Source organism: Glycine max, chromosome 1 (assembly GCF_000004515.6).
Source record: "Glycine max cultivar Williams 82 chromosome 1, Glycine_max_v4.0, whole genome shotgun sequence".
Lineage (NCBI taxonomy): Eukaryota > Viridiplantae > Streptophyta > Magnoliopsida > Fabales > Fabaceae > Glycine > Glycine max.
The window spans coordinates 48624876-48638422 of NC_016088.4; the positions used below are offsets into that span (position 1 = coordinate 48624876).

Here is a 13547-nt window from a genome sequence, read left to right on the forward strand (position 1 = left end):
ACCAACGACTGTGGCTCAAGGAATGCATACATGAAACCTTGACTGAATATCTGACTCCACTCATGAATATACCTATTCACATGATTTGAAAGTATTGTAGTGGATCATGATATTGAATGAATGAGGAATGAGTTATATGAAGGAATTCACTTACATTAACCATAATTGTATGACAGATATGTTCAGACTTTTGTCTCCTGCTATTATTTCAATAACATCTGAATATGTGATGAATATCGATGTAGATGCATCTACAATTCCAAGAAAGCTCCCATCAAAGCTGATTTGAAGTGGCTTGTCGTAAAGATCAAAACTGTACTTCATCAATTCACGCAACGGATCATCTGCGTCCACATTAGCTGGCTTCGGCACATGTGCATCCTCGTTGTGTGGAATACGTTGTGGATGCTACATGGTTAATGAAAGTGGGTGAGTATTTGTACTGTAATCTATGAATGTTTTACTTTACGTATGTCAAATCAAACATGTTACCTCATCTAATACAGCTTTCACAAGGTGTGTGGGCCAAGCTACAAATGTATTGACGGTCTGCTTCACATATTGTATTTCTGAGGTGGCATAGGGGACCTCAGCCTCAGGATCAATAACTGTTTCTACACTTACCCTGACAACATCATCTGCATATGCCACTGTGTGTATGATTGAATCCCCCTCCATTATTTTCCCCATGGCCACCAACCTTAAATGAACCATAAACAAAGCTTTTTTTAGTGCATATAAAACAAAAACTAAATCATGAACAAAACACAAACCAAACCCAACAATTACAGCTGCAAGAAAAAACAAAACTCCGATTCAATTGTAAGTAAGGTAATATTTCTACAAACCTTTGTGTACCATCGTTACGCTGCACAAACAGTCCCATCAATGGTATGGCATCAGCATCCTGTTCTTGTGAAGCCTGCGCATTGGTAACAGCATTACTTCCCTGTGTGCTGACACGCGCACCTAGTTGTTGTATGTCCGGCTGAATTTGGAGTGCCTCTTGGGATCCTTTATTTGACAACTCTTTTTTAATAGCCTCTTTCAATGCATTGGTCATTATTTCCAAGGTCCTTTTATTTTCCTCTTCTAGCTGAGTCCTCAATTCTTCCTTAATTTGACTCCTCAATTCTTCCCTAATCTGGCCAGTCATGTCTTCCCTAAGCCTTGCAACAACTTCATCTAGTTGTTGTTGGCTGATGGACGTGGACGAGCTGCTACATGTCCTTGATGCCCTTCCGTAGTACTGAGTAATAGTGACACCTGAGCCTGCTGCCCGAACGCGACCCCCATGGTCAGGTCGGCCAATGGCAGTGTTCAGTATGTCTTGCCGACCATGGGGTACAAACGAACCCTGCGTTACCTGCTCTTCTAAGGAGTCCTACACAAAACAAGTGACACAGAAATACACAACGTGCAGTCATTTTCATTACAAAATACTTAAACATATGAACATTGCAACATATTGGTGAACTTACTATTTTATCTGCAATTTCCTGTGCAGAGTCAGATGTCATATTGCCAACAGCCCTGGTCCGAGCAACCTTCCACTTAACATGCCTTTTTATTGGGGATGGGGGTTCATCAACACTTGCTGGATTTTCACTCAACAATGCTTCCTCTTGTATCCTTTTTCGTTTCTGGTCTAACAATTTCTTCTCAAGCAAATCATATCCCCCACGTGAAAGTACGTGAGGGCAGTCGTTGTGTTTTTGAATTGATTGTGCTCGTTTCCTAATACCCTGTAATGTGACATACATAATTGCGAAGATTTTTTTGAAATTAAAATAATCAAATTGGAAAAAAAAATATTCATTTGAAGTTACCATAAACAGATTCAACTAACCTCCCAGTTAGGTGTCAGGCGGGTTTCTTCAAATTGTTTCCACGCTTCAGGATCTAGTCCATATTTTGTCACAACATCCTGTGTTTGTTGACCTTCAGTCTTAGCAAACACAAATTTGCTAGTCAATGTGGACTTAAATTGCCGCCATCTCGTCGCTACTGTTGACATAACCTTCGTCTTCACCTTCGTAGCTTCTGCGATATCAAACTTTGCCTACATAACCAGGTGTCAAAATTTGTGGAAAAAGGCAGCCAAATGTATATCATTATACAATACTAGCAATCAACAATTTAATGACAATGTTCTGCCATAATACCCCAAGTAAAGCAAAAGCATCCAATCAACATATAATGTAAGTTTACCATGCAGTCACAGCCATCAAATTTAATATCCAAATTGAACAAATAATAAATGAAAAAAAATATTGTGACACTCACTAATAACAGTTATTGCCTTAAAGTATGAATTCCTAGAAAAACTTGTTTTCATGGTTTGTTAAGAACATGTTTCAGCCTTCGCACAATTTGAGTTTTTATCAATGATGTTATTGATAATCCATGTACATTGATAATTCTTAAGTAATTTGAAATCATTACTAAAACATTGATTTCTCATGTTTTCTGCACAGTAGTAAAAACAACAGAGTAATAATCAAAACTTATGGCATACGCAGTGCAATTCACTAGTAAAACAAAAGAAAAGTCGGTGCAGGTGATTAGTGAATTCATCTTCCAACTATGCAGATACTATTTGCTGTTTTCCAAAATTTGGGTGCTAGAATTTCATGGTTCAATCACAAATTACCTTTATGCTGATGTTGTTATCACAAATTACCAACTATGCATTATAATTAATTTGTGGACATCATACCACCTATTTAACACCTAACATCTAATTAAATATTGAGATACATGGTTAAAAAATATAAATATAATAAACTATATGATGTGATAGAAGAAAAAACAAAATATAGTCAAAGTGTTTAAAATAGAAGAATACCTACCTTTTATTACAAATTTAATAAAATATGAAGAGGTATTTATCTCTCACAAGGCGACAAAAAAGGTCTGAATGTATGCTGTAAGAGGTATTTACGTTTGGTGCCTAATTATCTCCGAAGAAACATGTCTTAAATTAATTCAAAATCTTAGGTAAAATAAGCCAAGAAATTGACACATCAAAAAACCAAAAGCTGGTAATAGAATTGCAAAAAAAAGGACCAGTAGTGCTAGTATTGAAAATTTTATTTCAGCTATGTACAAACAGGTTATTCAACCAAGAAGCAATGTGCCCTTCAATCCAAAAACTTACTAAAAATGAATCTGAAATCCACAAATAATGCACTAACAACAAATCTACACATTTTGCAAGCAAGGAAAGTTCACAAGCCTAGGCATCATGACTCCAATCAAATGTCTCAGCAATTAACTTCAAACCAGATAAGCTTAGTAGCAACAGAATTAAAATTCTTCGAATTCGAAGCAGAAACCCCATCCTGTTTCGAAGTAGTCTCACTCTGACCTAAAATGTGGAATATCTTCCACTCCCAAACCTGCTGGAGCTACCAGATACTTGTTCAGCTGAATTAGAACTATGTTCCGTCCCATCAACATCTCTAAGAAATTCAGGCTCCTTAGTGGTAACCATGAAGTCCATCAAGTTGCGGCTGAACCCCAAATCAGAATACACCCTCAAGGCATCCTAGATATGAAAATAGATACTACTAGATATAGCAGTGGCAGAACATTAAAAAAACTGATATATTGAATAATATCACAATAAAGCACCCATATATATCCACATATCCTCTACTGTCAAATCAGACAAAGAACTCATATGACTGTGTCTCATTCCTTATGCAGTAGCCATAAAGCCAAATGAAAACAAGCTAAGACTAAGGCCTAATGATTTAAAAAAATAATACATTAAAGTACATGCTTCCTTTACTTATTTTGACCGTCTCATGCTATCATATATAAACATATTATGTATAAACATAATATTTTGACAGTCTCATGCTTCCTTCATTTTTTATTTGCCATTCAGCTACACGTGTTTTATTTTTGTATCCTTATACAAATTAAAGGAATTGTAATTAAAAATGTATGTGCCTGGTAAAATAATTGCTGCAATGGCATGTTGAAGAGTTATACAGTATCAGAGGCAAAGAAGTTAACATAGACAATCAAAGGCTTGAGAAGGGAGATTATAGTGAAGTCAAATGAATCACTGCAGCCCAGGTCTAATTCTAATTCTTAATTATGTCATGGACATTATAGTGAAGTCAAAGGAATCACTGCAGCACATGTTAAAAAATTGTCTTATTATAAATTTATTAATATTTATAAAATTAAGTTAAAATTTAAAATGATAGGTATCATAATTTGTGATTAGCAAGTACTTTATATTATCAGTAGATCACCTTTAAATTCATATTTATATTTAAAAAACGACCTAAGTAGATTAACAAAATTAGATATTGAAGTAAAATTGTAATTAAAAAAATACCACATAATTTAAAAGTTACATTTTAAATTACTTGTTTAGCTGTTATTCCTTATGGTTTGAGTAATAATAACGATAACAATTCAGCCTGAATTGTTTCAGATTAATTTTATTTTTTGCAAAAAACAAATACGGGAACGAGCAACAATTTGAAGGTTGTACATTCAGGAACTAAAGAATTCAAAATAGCTAGTAATAAGAGGGATTTGTTTTTGGGATTTTCTGAGCACCAATAGCGGGTACGCTAGAAGCTTGCACTTGAGGAGGGAAGCATATTGGCAGCTAATGAACAACTTTCTTAACTATTTGCCGTTCAGATTTGACTGTTTCTTTTGGTAATATGTAAATATAAATAGTATAAGGCTATGGCTTATGGACATGGTCTTTTTGACCCCTAACAATCTTAGAAGTCAATATAGACCATGTTTTTACGCCATAGCTTATACTATTATGATGTACATATTAACAAGAAGAACCAGGAAAGTCTGAAGGACAAGTAGTTAAGAAAGTTGTTCATTATCTGCAAACATCCTTCCCTCCTCAACTGCAAGCTTCTTGCGTAGCCGCTCTTGGTGGTCAGAAAATCCCAAAAACAAATCCCTCTTATTACTAGCTATTTTGAATTCTTTAGTTCCTGAATGTACAACTTTCAAATTGTTGGTCGTTCCCCTCTTTGTTTTATGCAAAAAATGAAATCAATATCAAACAAAACATGCATACAATTGTCATCGTTATTGCTACTTGAACCATAAGGAATACGATCTAAAGAAGTACTTCAAAACGTTTATTTATTTTTTTTGGTATTTTTTGAATTACAATTTGACTTTAATATCTAATTTTTTAATGTACTTAGGTGGAGGATGTTGACGAAGAGAAGGAGAAGGAAGAAAGTAATTTAAAGAAGATTAAGGAAGTGTCACATTTTTTTTTCCTCAGCAAGGAAGTGTCACATGAATGCTCGTTGGTGAACAAGCATAAGGCCATTTGGATGACAGAGCCTGAGGAGATCACAAAGGAGGAGTATTATGCTTTCTACAAGAGTCTCACCAATGACTGGAAGAGCATTTGCCTGTGAAGCACTTCTCAGGTGAGGGACACTTATGCTTGTAAGCCTATCCTCTTTGTTCCTAAGAGGGCACCTTTTGACAAGTTGACACAAGGAAGAAGCCTAACAATATTAAGCTTGGTGTGATTTAAACAAGGAAATAACTTAAGACTTGCAATTGTAACTTACCTCTTCATCTCTTTTATGTTAAAGTTGTTGACATTGTGCATGGCACAATAAACAAGGAAATAACTGCTGCCTGCTCGTACAAAGATGCTGCTTCCAAGGATTCTGCAGACGAATTTGTGATGTCCCCAGCACAAACTGCTAGACATGAATTTTTAGCATGCTAAAAATTGTCCTACCCCACCCCAGCAACTGCAAGATTTAAGTTCTATCGGAACAGTAAATACAGGGCTGAAAACTGTAAATAAGACTGATAAACTTGTGCACCCTATGAAGATTTTAGTTTCTAACATTTTGTTCAATACTAAATTTCATATACCAGAAGTTAGGTTTGACTAATCTTTCTGGATTCTATATGGTGAGGATGACCAAGTAACTGTTAAATCAATCAGCAAGCAACTCCATGATGTGGTGTGGACTCGAGCTTAGATAAGACACTAGAGTTGTATACATGAATATGTTGTATGTTTCTATTGCAGGTAGAGACACCTGAAAATTTGAAGTTTGTGTTCTCAGACAATATCAATGACCTTAGAAATATTGTATAGAAAGTAGAAATAATAAAACAAGGATTTGTTTCTTTGCTGACCCAAATAATGTCTTCGAAGAGGCCAAAGAAGTCTTGTTTGGGAAATATTTTAGGAAGGCCCTTTCAATAATTGTTATTTGATTAATTTCATGTTTGTTCTATAAGTTCTCTTATACCATTTGAAGCCAGAGAAGATCTGAAGTAAACTTTTGTTTTGCAAACTTTAGCTTCCTTGACTCAGATAACAGAAACATATCCTTAAATTACTGAAGCAGATTGGCATAATTTACTTGAAGCATACTAATGAATTCAAGATACAAGTAACTTTTGCCAAGCTTAAAATTAAATTATGTGGGAGCAGAAACAAAGTTAATTTTTGAAACATAAGAGGCTAAGAGGTTTCAAAGTAAGATTTTTATAGTGCAAAGGGTACTTGCATGATAGTACCATAATACAGGTATTAAAGATTTGAAGAAATTTAATGAGGCCTTGCTGGGCAAATGGGGCTGGGAATTGGCGACTAATCAGAATCACTTTTGGGCCAGAATTGTAATGTCCAAGTATGGTGGCTGGAATGCTCTGATTCATGGGAGAAACTCCACAGCTTTTTCTAACTGGTGGAAGGACTTAAAATCTATTTTCCAGCAGCAGCACACTAATAGGCTGTCCAATAATTTGTGTTTGAAGTTGGGTAATGGGGCAAAAATCAGGTTCTGGAAGGATAAATGGAGAGAGGATGATTTAACTCTTCAAGAAAAATACCCTACTTTGTATCAAGTGAGCTACCAGCAGGATTCTTCTATCAGCCTAATGGGAATTCTTGTTGATAATAAATGGGAATGGAGGATGCAATGGAGGAGAAACTTCTTTGACCATGAAATCGATATGGTAGCAGCCTTTATGGATGAGATTGATGCTGTCCAGATTTGCCCAACCAGTATGGACTCCCTTATTTGGAAGGTTGATCCTAGTGGAGCCTATTCCACAAAGATTAAGTATTAACTGTATGATAATCTCTTTTTCTGGTACCACTGGTACTGGTTCTCTTATTAATAATATATATATTTTCAGCCTTCCAAAAAATAGTTTGCTAATATAAAAACATTATACTTACACAAGATTAAGTATTAACTGTATGATAATCTCTTTTTCTGGTACCACTGGTACTGGTTCTCTTATTAATAATATATATATTTTCAGCCTTCCAAAAAAAAAAAACTGTGTGATAAAAATGCTATTAAGTGTTAACTGAGTTTGTATAATTCTAAGTGTTTGTCACAAACAAAAAAGAAAAGAAGTTCCTATTAATCATAATATTTGGAGGGCCACTGGATTATGTGGATTGGAAAACAATGCTTTATTTGGCGGTGCAAGTGGGTAGGCAGCTATTGTCATAGTTTTAGGAAATTTGGGATGTTTACAGTGATACAAATCAATTTATTCCATACAAAAATAGTATAACATAAAAATCAAACTTATGGTTACATTAGCATAAAAAATAATATGCATTACCCTATTAAGTATTTAAGGATAAAAATACTACCCCTGCTCCCTAACACAAAACCCATGCCAATTTTCATTTGTTTAAGTTATCAATTTAAATTTGTGAACTTATTATACACATGATTTGTTCTGGTCTCTAACTTTGATCTGACAATATTTGTTCTCAACCTCATCTAACTAACTAATATTCATGTTTAAAATAAAAACTGCCCTTGTGCTGTTCTTTACAAATATAGGAGTCTAGGATAGTGATTAACTATTCAAATAAAGGACAAGTCATTTAAAATAAAGGGCATGAAACACATGTAGAGATTATAAAGGACAACTATTTGTTATAGTCAATTATGTTTTTAACAGAAAAATTGATTCTTAATTGAAATATTGTAATTGGTATGAAGGACTTACTAGAATGTCATTCCACACAATCTCCTTTAGCGTTTCAGGTACGTCTTTCCAATTATTGTGGATAATGGGAACCTTTTCTCGCGCCACTACGCCTAGGTAGCTGTGGAACTTTTCACGCATCGGTCCGGATGCTCTCCCGGTAGCGGGATCCACATAAACAGCTGGTCTGGGCTGATCCACGGTTCTTAATGTCAATGTTCTCAGCCGTGTCGTTGTTCTACTCCTCTTGGAAGTCGCCTCTGATTGACCATCGGACTGTGGAGGAGACGTCGGATCTGTGGCCATGATCCTGTAAATAAAATACACAATTAATATTAACGATTACATTTAGACATTAACAAAAGCAAAGGCGTAATACTAACATAATCATTATATTTACACATTAAACAAAGCATTACTTTCGCACTCAGCCTGTAGGGATGTTTTCCCATAGACCTTCATCATGATCTACACGATTTGCATGTCCATCATCCACTTCATCAGCTTCATTCATTGAAGGCAATTGTTTTGAAAAACTAGACATTTGACCAATGTCAAGGGTTGACTCATCATTATGGTAATTCATTCCACTTGGTCTTCCTTGCAGAGCCACAGACAAACTTGAATTACATGGATCTTGTACATAGAAAACTTGTCTGGCTTGTGCTGCCATAATGAAAGGTTCGTCTATATATGCCACCTTACTAAGGTCTACCAAAGTAAATCCCAATGGATCTTGAAACAGACCCGTTGTCCCGTTCACCCACTGACACTTAAAAACAGGCACTCTAAATGATGTATAATCAACCTCCCAAATTTCTTGAATGACACCAAAGTAAGACATGGATGCTCGAATGGGGTTGTTATCCAATGTACTGGAAAAGTGCTCCGAATCAGCATCAACACAGACCCCACTGTTTTGTACCGAACTTTTATCATCTTGGGACTTTGTGTAGAATGAATAATTGTTAATGTCATACCCCTTCCATGTAGGGACATTCAAATTTGGGCCAATGGATAACAATGTCAGTCGTCTGGAAACACTTTTATCAGCAAGTATTGTTTGTCTAAACCAATTTATGAAAGTTTTGTTGTGCTCTTGCAATACCCATCATGTTCATTTTGGGGTGACTATCTCTAACATGTTTTTTGTGAGCCTCTATGTACGGAAACACCTCTGTTGTGTTGTTTAATATATACAAATGTGCTTGTGACACGTCATGTCTAGTCATTGTCACAACATTGTATCCACGAGTACCATTGCCGGCTATTGGCTGTTCATGCCGGGATGCAGGAACACCGACAGGTTTCAATGAGTCAATGTACTGTGAGGCAAACTCAATGCATTCTTCAGCAACGTATCTTTCCACTATTGAGGCCTCTGGTCGATGTCGATTCTTCGTATAACCCTTTAAGACCTTCATGTACCGCTCAACTGGATACATCCATCTAAAATACGTAGGACCACAACACCTTATTTCCCTTACCAGATGAACAACTAAGTGTACCATAATGTCAAAAAATGAAGGAGGGAAAAACATCTCCATTTGACAAAGGACAACGACAACCTCATCTTCCAAAGCATCCAACTGTTTAGGGTCAATGACCTTGGCACATATAGCATTAAAAATGAAACACAAGCGACTGATTGCAACACGGACCTTCTCAGGCAATGTTCCGCGGATTGCAACAGGTAAAAGTTGTTGCATTAACACATGACAATCATGTGATTTCAAGCCAACCAACTTAAGCTCATTCACAGACACAAGACTCTTGATGTTTGAAGAGTAGCCTTGTGGGACTTTGATATTACGCAAGCATTCACAAAAACTTCTCTTTTCAGCTGTTGACATTGTGTAACAGGCTGGGGGCAGATATGTCCTGTTACCTTTTGAGATAGGATGCAACACTTGACGTATACCCATGTCAACCAAGTCTTGACGACACTTGAAACCATCCTTTGTCTTGCCTTTAATGTTTAGGAGGGTCCCAATTAAAGAATCACAAACATTTTTCTCGACATGCATGACGTCTATACAATGCCTAACATGATGATCGGACCAGTACGGAAGATCAAAGAAAATAGACTTCTTTTTCCACATGTTTGAAGTGGATGATGGTTTTTTTTGGGACTTGCCGAACATATTTACGACATCCTTGACCCGCTGATATACTTCATCGCCAGTTAATGGATTTGGCACGGTTTCATGTTCTTGACTTCCATCGAATGCCTTCTTCAAGTGTCGATATGGATGATACTGTTTGAGAAATCTTCGATGCCTAGTATACACAGTCTTCTTTCCATGTTTAAGTTGGCGGAAACTAGTATTCTGCTCACATATAGGACATGCGTGATGTCCTTTGACACTATATCCACTTAAATTTTCGTAGGCTGGAAAGTCATTGATGGTACAAAAAACCATTGCACGCAACTTGAAAGCATGCTGCAAATTTGCGTCCCATACATCAACCCTTTCATCCCACAATTTCCGCAAATCGTCAATTAACGGTCTTAGATATACGTCAATATCATTACCTGGTTGTCTTGGACCAGCTATCATCATACTCAGCATAACATACTTTCGCTTCATGCACAACTACGGAGGGAGATTATAAATGAACAGCAAAACGGGCCACGAGCTATGGTTAGTAGTTAAGGTTCCAAATGGGTTCATTCCGTCCGTTGCAAGACCAAGCCTTAAATTTCTAGGCTCGGCCCCAAATTTAGGATACAGACGATCAATTGCCTTCCATTGCGGGCTATCTGCAGGATGTCGCATCAATCCATCTGATTTTCTGGTATTTACATGCCATATAAGGTTCTTTGCATCTTCCCCATTAGCAAACAACCGCTTAAACCTTGGTATTATTGGGAGATACCAACACACCTTTGCTGGACGGCGGTCGGCGTCTGAGACTAGTACAGTAGAATCTCCGTTGGTCGGTCTGTACCGAGAAACCCCACACACAGGGCAGTAATCTAGTTCAACAAAATCATCTCTGTACAAAATGCAATCATTACAACATGCATGAATTTTTCGTACTGCATCCCAACTGGACATAAAATCTTCTTTGCTTGGTAGTGATTCTTTGGCAAGACGTTATCAGCAGGAAGCATGTTTGTCAACAACATCAGCAACTCACTAAAACTCTTGTCACTCCACCCAAATCGAGCCTTCAAGTTAACCAGAGCTAACACAGCTGGCAATTTTGTGAAAGATATGCAGCCGGAATACAAAGGCATTTTTGAATCAACTTCTATGTTGTCATACAACGCTGCATGTGCCTCTTCAAACCCCTCTTGCCCAAGATCGCGAATCATTTCTTCTATAGGATTTCCGCTGTCTGTAGTAACATCGTCAGCCTGTGACATGTCAGCTGTATCGAGGGATTCCCCATGCCATATCCACTTTGTGTAGCTACGAATTATTCCCTCACAAATAAGATGAGTTCTTATGTCATCAATTGTTTGGCGCCTCCCATTTCCACACTTCACACATGGACAAAAAAATTTTCCCCACATAGGTTGCGCTTTACTTTGAGCAAACAGCAAAAACTCTTCAACACCATTCTCGTACTCTTCAGTTATATGTGATGCGTTCATCCAACTTCGATCCATGTTACACCTTCTATGTCAAACGTTAGTGGCTTAGGGGTTACTTGACATGCATCACAAGCATAGAGCACCAATTGCAGTAGAAAACACACCAGAACTGCACCTTTTGTACAAAACGCTGCAGTGGAAAACACATTAGCAATTGCAGTTAGTTGGACCAGCAATGCTAACAAGAAAAATGGTGCATGGCTGTTTCAAGGGATTCGGCATTTTTCAGTTTGTTGGCCTCTATTACCAATGCTTATAAGAAAAAATCAAGAAAAACTGCACAAACGACAACATCGAAATTTAATGACGAAAGTGGTGCAATTGAAATTCAACATCATTTTTTAAACATTTATAAAATCAAATCAAGTGAATTTGGGAAAAATAATCTATGTCAAAGTAGCTAATTTCTGGTGGTAGAAGAAATTTCACTTCCTAATGGTGGCAGGATTTAAAGAGTATCTTTCAGCAGCAACACAATAACTGCTTTAATGATAATTTAAAGTGGAGGGTGGGTACGGGGTCCAATATTAGTTTGCGGAACGATTTATGGCTGCAGGACAACTGTAATATCCAACGAAAGTATCCCCAATTATATGTAATAAGTAAACAGCAGAATTCTCTAATTAATTCTATGGGAGAATTTGTGGACGGCAGATGGGAATGGAAGTTATCTTGGAGAAGGGAATTTTTTGACTATGAAATACAAATGGCAACTGACTTTGTAGAGGAGATTCATTCTGGTCACATACATCTTATTTGCAACTGTACAATGACAAGGAGACTTTGGTGGGAGCCTTTGAGATGGGTTAATAGAGTGGGTCCTTTTTGCACAGACCCAAAGAACCACTTTTTGCAATTCACTCAATGGAACAACAAAGCTAGTATAAACAACAGATGGAAATTTCTGTGGTTATCTCTATCCTTCTTCGTCTGGCATCATAGAAATGCTATGATTTTCAAGAACCAGCCGTTTGATCCTGAAAAGGTTATCGATGATACCTTGTTCCACACTTGGTCTTCGTTAAAATGTGCAGAGAAGGACTACACCAGGGACTACACCATCCATATGTAGCAGTTGCATGTGGAGGTCAACACCAGGTTGTCTCATGAACGACAACTCCATTAGCCATCTTCCAGCGGTCAATGACATGGTGTGCATGCAACGGGACTCGAGAAATTTGAACACCTTGCAATACATGTTCTGGGGTGGTCGGGTAAGGACATAAAAAGGCGGAGATGAAGAGATTTATTGTAGAATATTTCAGTACACCTAGTACTGAATTTTATACATAATATATTTGCTTTTTGCCTTGCAAAAAAAACAACAAAGGAAGGGTAAATGCTGACACCTCTTCCAAGAGGTGCAGCATACATGTACTTAAGTTATGGGGTGTAGCTGGTCCACAATACCATCCTCAAATTCAACCACAATTGGGGTTAATTTATACTTGTTCCTATAGTACCTATGGTACTCTCGTAATTGTATGATATTGGCACAAAAATACATAATAAACATCATACTAGACAGCTCAAAAGAACAATTACACGGCATGAATATGAAGGCATTAAACGAATACACGCTTTCAGGCATCATACATGTTTGTGATTTGTGGAATTTCAAAAACATATTTTAAACTATTACTAGAAACAATAAACACACCTGCAAATAATGAAAGGAGTTCTTTGGTGATTCTTTGGTGCCTGATTCAGCCTGAAAAATAATAACACTTTGGTCAATCAACCGCTTCTATGACAAACATTTGTGTAATATGTAGAAAATAATTTGTGGCAATCAACTTGATATGATACAGAATTAAATTGCAAGGCATTTACTAAAGAAAGCAGTGAAGACAGAGTTCCAACAGTCATATATAAAGCTCAAATCATGGAAGAAGGTCTTCACTACATCATATTCTTTCTAGCTATATAAAGCTGAAATCAT

At 36.8% G+C, this 13547-nt stretch overlaps 2 protein-coding genes across 2 annotated transcripts; both read right to left on the bottom strand.

Annotated features, from left to right (window-relative positions):
- Nucleotides 1-474: 474 nt before the first annotated feature.
- LOC121174786 (probable inactive protein kinase DDB_G0270444) lies at nt 475-8307 on the bottom strand. The gene is made up of 5 exons (XM_041014910.1): nt 8023-8307; nt 1850-2062; nt 1482-1745; nt 849-1384; nt 475-700 (listed from the first exon to the last, which is right to left on the bottom strand). The coding sequence occupies exons 1-5, from the start codon at nt 8305-8307 to the stop codon at nt 475-477; spliced, it is 1524 nt and encodes a 507-aa protein (XP_040870844.1).
- A 121-nt stretch (nt 8308-8428) lies between these two features.
- On the bottom strand, nt 8429-10562 carry LOC106794351 (uncharacterized). The gene is made up of 2 exons (XM_014761604.2): nt 9202-10562; nt 8429-9068 (listed from the first exon to the last, which is right to left on the bottom strand). Exons 1-2 carry the CDS (start codon nt 10560-10562, stop codon nt 8429-8431), a joined length of 2001 nt encoding a protein of 666 aa, XP_014617090.2.
- Between the last annotated feature and the right edge of the window lie 2985 nt (nt 10563-13547).

What these genes read in the sequence shown, in the direction of transcription:
- LOC121174786 (XM_041014910.1), bottom strand. Translation starts at nt 8,307, where the DNA reads ATGGCCACAGATCCGACGTCTCCTCCACAGTCCGATGGTCAATCAGAG. An exon ending in TTGTGTGGAATGACATTCTA is followed by an intron (nt 2,063 to 8,022) that starts GTAAGTCCTTCA and finishes CTGGTTATGTAG; the next exon opens with GCAAAGTTTGATATCGCAGA. An exon ending in GCCTGACACCTAACTGGGAG is followed by an intron (nt 1,746 to 1,849) that starts GTTAGTTGAATC and finishes GTCACATTACAG; the next exon opens with GGTATTAGGAAACGAGCACA.
- LOC106794351 (XM_014761604.2), bottom strand. Translation starts at nt 10,562, where the DNA reads ATGATAGCTGGTCCAAGACAACCAGGTAATGATATTGACGTATATCTA. An exon ending in GACGTGTCACAAGCACATTT is followed by an intron (nt 9,069 to 9,201) that starts GTATATATTAAA and finishes AAATTGGTTTAG; the next exon opens with ACAAACAATACTTGCTGATA.